The sequence below is a fragment of the Onychomys torridus genome, chromosome 11 (genome assembly GCF_903995425.1).
Source record: "Onychomys torridus chromosome 11, mOncTor1.1, whole genome shotgun sequence".
NCBI lineage: Eukaryota > Metazoa > Chordata > Mammalia > Rodentia > Cricetidae > Onychomys > Onychomys torridus.
This window is the reverse complement of record NC_050453.1, coordinates 8,653,931-8,660,144: the sequence shown is the minus strand read 5'-3', so window position 1 is coordinate 8,660,144 and position 6,214 is coordinate 8,653,931. Positions and strand designations below refer to the sequence as shown.

Genomic DNA, 6,214 nt, shown 5'->3' with positions numbered 1-6,214 from the left:
AGGCTTTTGTGACAATTCCTACCCCCACCCCCCAAACAACAGCCTAGACAAAAGAGAACTCCTAAAAAGTGTGATTCGGATGCTGAAATGTGGAGCTTCACAATTGATGGCTTCTGGTGAGAATGTGGAAGGGAAGGACTCAGTTTTATTTAAGGGACAGGCCACCAAGAGTGCTCCAGTGAGTATATAGATGACACAAATTGGATTTTTTCCTTATATTTTTACCTTTATGGGGGGGGGTTGTCACAAGGGTGAAAGGGTAGACATGGAAGAACAGGGAAGTGAGTAAGATGGGGGTACATGATGTGAAACTCTCAAAGAAGCAATAAAATGCTACGTTGTGGGGAAAACATAGATCCTGGCGTATGCTGTGGAGGTGAGTTTTTTCATTTGTAGATTAAGAATGAGTCGAAGGAAAGTCAAACAGGCATTCTTGTCACTTTTATTTTATTATGGTTTAGAATTCAGAACATGACATGTTTTTATGATTCCTTTCAGATTTTATTTTATAGCTTGGGTTTTTCTTATTTTGTAGCGCTAGAGTACAGCAAGACAGAACTCATGGTATTTTACAACCTAATGACAGAAATGCTACCCCATCACTTCCATATTCAAAGAGAGGAAGGGCAAAACATGCAACTGCTGAGAGCTAATCTGGATAGCTACCTACCTGGAATTCAATGCTGATATCTGGAAGCTCCTAACTTATTTGGAAGAAGAATTTTTAAAAATTTGATTTGGAGCAACAGAAGGCAAAACATTTAACCAAATCCTTAACCATGACATAATCACAATCCTAGGGAAATCAGAAAGGCTAGAAAGAAAGCATTTGAACTAGTGAAGGTCCGTGGCACCAATATCAGGAAAGTGCAAGGCCATTCAAAATAAAGGTACTCCTCTACCCTTGTTTGTCAAAGACCCTCTGGGTTCTCTCCCTGATTTTCAGAGTTATTGTAATCATGCCCAATTTTTAGTTATTATTTCCTTCTTATGCTGAAAAATTCTGACTAAATCTGGTTTAGTGATTTAGTAGTCTATGCTGACGTCAGTTAAGGTCTCTCTGTTCTCAGCAACTTTAGAAATCCATTTTAAAATGATATAAAGATTCAACAGGACCTAACAGTTCATACAATTCAGAGGTCCAAAAGTTAGACATAACCACTTTTTTTTGTGGGGGAGGGGGGGCCTAAGTTTTGGATCTCTGTTTTCCTCGGTATACTGGTTTCATCTTCAGTTGTCCATTGTGGGGTTAAAACTCTTAAAAGAAACCACGATAACAAATATCCTCATCCACTCTCATCGATATGCCATACATCAAATTTAATATACTGTTTTCACATTAGTCACTATTTTTTGCCTAATTTCTAACGCTTCTGTGAAATAAAAAAAAGGGGGGCCTCTTAAACTAACACCTTCATATAGGGCAGCAGCAAGATATACAAAATCTATTATGAAATAAACCAATAATGAGCTTTTCTGTTGCAGTTACTAAAACACTTAAAATGTATGTGTATACACACTTGCCTGCTTTTTTGTATGTGCGCTGCTTAGATACAGGTGCTCATGAACGCCAGAAGGGAGCGTCAGATTCCCCCTGGAACAAAAGTTAGCAGCGTTTTTTGAGCCCCAAGATGTGGTGGCTGGAAAAATCAACTCCCCTCCTCCGCAAGAGCTGTAAGTGCTCTAACTGCTGAGTCATCCTTCCAGTTCTTAAATAGCTTTTACAAAAATTAGGACACATTTCAAACAAACTCTTCCTTAGACCTGCAAAGGAACCCATGGTCAAATTCACATCTGGAAAGACGATTTGCCCTAAGTCACCCTTTTGGGAGTTATTGTTTCACAGTACACAAGCCCTCTCTCCTTGCACCATACCACGCAGGCTGCCCGGGCTGTGGCTCCTTTACACAGAGCAGGAGCATGCTAGGAACCTCCACCTCCGGTAGATGCAGAGCGGGTTGCTAGTGCAGGGCCCACATCGGTGATCTGGGATGAATCCCGGTCAGGTTGGATGCACAATGAGTCAAGCGCCTTGAATACCCCGCCCTACAAGCCCCAGGCCAGCTGGCTTCTATGCCATTTACTCTGGAATTAGTGCTACCACCAGGATGTCACTGCCCTTTCCACAGCCTCCAAGCTGTGGCTAGGCAATTCTGGGGGACCCCTCTTCCACCAGGTCAACAGGTTCGAGCTCTCCGGGCACTCTGTCCTTACTTGGTCTTAAGGGAAACACATTCTTCACCCCCCTCCCCTTTCCTCTCCTAACCCCACCCTGGTCACCAACCGCCCTTTCCCCTTCCCCACCCCCATCAGAACACCGTATTCAAGCAACCGTTTCCTGCTGCACAAAATGGCCACTCCACGGGACACCTGTGGCCACGTGACCCGCTGCCCTCTTCATTTGAGGCCTCTTTCGGCCTAACTCCAGTTTCCCCCAAAGGCTGCACTTGAAGAAGCAAGAGCTAATTAAACCGCAGAAGTCCCACAGCCTGGAAACCAAGGGGAAAGTTGGAGCCCTGAAGAGAAAGGAAGGACGAAACCAAAAGCAAGAGTCCTAGTGAGCAGCTGGGAGCCGAGAGGCCTACAGGACACTTCAAGGCCTCACTGCGAGAGGACAGAGTTCTCGCGAGATCTTGAGAACTTCCGAGACAGAGGGTATTCGCGGAGTACGGAGTGTTAAAGCGAAGTTCAAACAGGACAGCCATCGAGGTGCTGGGCTGCAGGCCGCCTTGGACATCTAACTCCATTATGAACTCAACCGTGTGCTGCTGCCCCGTTGCTCCTGCAAGTTTGAGAGGGCGGCGGGCCCTGTGACCACACCGCCGCCGATGGCGCGCCAGGCCTGACCAGGAAGTCTCGCGAGATCAGGAATCAGCGCGCAGCCGCCCCGGCCGCCCGGAGCCTTAGCGTTAGCTGGAGGAGCGCCGTGCGAGGGACGGGACCGCGGCGCCGCCGGCAGAGCAGTCTTCGGGACTCGATCGCCCAGCGGACGCGCCGTTCTCCCCCGCAGGGCCTCTGTGGTGAAAGCATAGCAGAGGTGACGCCCAGAGTTCTCCGTACTCTTCAGGGATGAGTCATGTGGCGGAGGAAGATGAGCTCGGGCTGGACCAGCAGTTGGCTGGCCTAGACCTGAACTCTCCCGACAGCCAGAGCGGAGGGAGCGCCGCCAGCAAAGGGCGCTACATCCCTCCTCACCTCCGCAACCGGGAAGCCAGCAAAGCCTCCTACGACAAAGACGGCACACGGTGGAGTAAAGACAAGGATGCCTACAGCAGCTTCGGCTCCCGCAGTGACACGAGAGCCAAGTCGAGTTTCTTCGGGGACCGTGGAAGTGGGTCACGGGGAAGGTTTGATGACCGCGGGCGCAGTGACTATGAGGGCGTTGGCAGCCGTGGAGGAGGCCGAAGCGGCTTTGGCAAATTTGAACGGGGTGGGAACAGTCGCTGGTGTGACAAGGCGGACGAAGACGACTGGTCTAAACCGCTCCCACCAAGCGAACGCTTGGAACAGGAACTCTTTTCTGGAGGCAATACTGGGATTAACTTTGAGAAGTACGATGACATTCCGGTTGAGGCGACAGGGAACAACTGCCCTCCACATATTGAAAGTTTCAGTGATGTTGAGATGGGAGAGATTATTATGGGAAACATTGAGCTTACTCGTTATACACGCCCAACTCCAGTGCAAAAGCATGCTATTCCTATTATCAAGGAGAAAAGAGACTTGATGGCTTGTGCCCAAACAGGGTCTGGAAAAACGGCAGCTTTTCTCTTACCCATCTTGAGTCAGATCTATACAGATGGTCCAGGTGAGGCTTTGAGGGCCGTGAAGGAGAATGGAAAGTATGGGCGTCGCAAACAGTACCCAATCTCCTTGGTCCTGGCTCCAACCAGGGAATTGGCAGTGCAGATCTATGAGGAGGCCAGGAAGTTCTCTTACCGCTCTCGAGTTCGTCCTTGCGTGGTGTATGGCGGTGCTGATATTGGGCAGCAGATTCGAGACTTGGAACGTGGATGTCATTTGTTAGTAGCCACTCCAGGACGGCTAGTGGATATGATGGAGAGAGGAAAGATCGGGCTAGACTTCTGCAAATACTTGGTGTTAGATGAAGCGGATCGGATGTTGGACATGGGCTTTGAGCCTCAGATTCGAAGAATAGTTGAGCAAGACACCATGCCTCCAAAAGGTGTCCGCCATACTATGATGTTTAGTGCTACCTTTCCTAAGGAAATACAGATGCTGGCTCGTGATTTCTTGGATGAATATATCTTTCTGGCTGTAGGAAGAGTCGGGTCTACTTCTGAGAACATCACACAGAAAGTCGTGTGGGTGGAAGAAGCAGACAAGCGGTCATTTCTGCTTGACCTCCTGAATGCAACAGGAAAGGATTCCCTAATATTGGTGTTTGTGGAGACCAAAAAGGGTGCAGATTCTCTGGAGGATTTCTTATACCATGAAGGATATGCTTGTACCAGTATCCATGGAGACCGATCTCAGCGAGATAGGGAAGAGGCCCTTCACCAATTCCGATCAGGCAAAAGTCCAATTCTCGTGGCTACTGCAGTAGCTGCAAGAGGACTGGATATTTCCAATGTGAAACACGTCATCAATTTTGACTTGCCCAGTGACATCGAAGAATATGTGCATCGCATTGGCCGTACAGGTCGTGTTGGAAACCTTGGCCTTGCCACCTCATTCTTCAATGAGAGGAACATAAATATTACCAAAGATTTATTGGATCTTCTTGTTGAAGCAAAGCAGGAAGTGCCATCTTGGCTAGAAAACATGGCTTTTGAACACCATTACAAGGGTGGCAGTCGTGGACGGTCCAAGAGCAGATTTAGTGGAGGATTTGGTGCCAGAGACTATCGACAAAGTAGCGGTGCCAGCGGTTCCAGCTTCAGCAGCAGCCGTGCCAGCAACAGTCGCAGTGGTGCAGGCAGCCACGGCAGCAGTAGAGGGTTTGGTGGGGGTAGCTATGGAGGCTTTTACAACAGTGATGGATATGGAGGAAATTATAGCTCCCAGGGGGTTGACTGGTGGGGTAATTGAACCTGCTTTGCCATAGGTCACTCTACCAAAAAATATAGAAACCACATGTAACTTAGGCAGACTATACCTTGTATAGTTTCAAGAACTCACAGCACATTGCCTCCTGTGACTCCCCACTGAATATTTTTTAAGGGAGCTAAAAGTCACAAGCAAAGATGAAAGGAACAATCCAGAAGCCCCATTCAGAAGGTGGTTTGAAGACTTGATTGTTGTAGTTTGGATTAACTCTCCTCTTACCCTCATCCTACCCTGCATTTATAACTTCATGACTAAAGCTCATTTGTTTGTTAATGTACTGTACCTTTAACTTTAGACAACTTGTAATCTGATGTCCCGTTGGCTCAGTAATGCTTAAGATATCAAATTGTTTTAACAAAATAAATTTTCTGAACTTGGGCTAAGAAAACAAAAGAAAGGGACAGGTATTTGTTATGGGAATGGGACTGTCCTTTGCAGTGCTCATTAGGTACTCTAAGGAAGGCAGGGATGTGGCCCAGGATGAAGGATGGCATTTTGGAAATGTGTAAATTACAGCCCAGGGGTTCAAGAGCAGTTATGGTTGAAATATCTGTTTAAGTGTACAGTTCTAGTTGCTAAACTTAGCATGACCAGGAATTGCAATAACATTTTCCTTTCCTGTGTACTTTAAATAATCCTTTGTTCATAGTCATCCTCAGTGAAGTGTAGTGGCATCCTTTGAGTCACAGGTCAGCATTTGTGCTTAGTGCTTTGATGTAGAGGATATGAACAGCTCTGAATAAATGGTAGCAGGAAACCATAGAAGAAATGGTCTATATTCTTTCATTCAAACAGGTTTTGAAAAGCCATGGATATTGAGTAATTAGAGAATAACTTTCTCTTATGGTGGGGGATGTGAAGAGAGACAGGAATGGGATATGTGATATTAAAGAACACAGAGAAATAGTTCCTCAATTTGAGCAGGCATTGATGGAATGTGTAATGAAGGAACAGCAAACAAATGCATGCCTGTTCTCATTTCTACCCGTTTGTTGTAGAACTTCATCAATAAACCACTACATCTCACGTGGGATCATGTTTTTATGTTTTGTTTTGAGACAGGGCCTCATGTTGCCCAGGGTAGTCTCTAACTCATTACGTATCTTGAGACTGGCCTTGATCTTGTCCCTCCTACCTCCCAAGT

The 6,214-nt window shown here is 46.7% G+C and overlaps 1 protein-coding gene across 1 annotated transcript; it reads left to right on the top strand.

The window, feature by feature from the left end:
* Nucleotides 1-2,660: 2,660 nt before the first annotated feature.
* Nucleotides 2,661-5,916, top strand: LOC118593420 (putative ATP-dependent RNA helicase Pl10). Its single transcript, XM_036202868.1, has one exon. It carries the CDS (start codon nt 3,070-3,072, stop codon nt 5,050-5,052), a length of 1,983 nt encoding a protein of 660 aa, XP_036058761.1. The 5' UTR covers nt 2,661-3,069; the 3' UTR covers nt 5,053-5,916.
* The last annotated feature ends 298 nt before the right edge of the window (nt 5,917-6,214 follow it).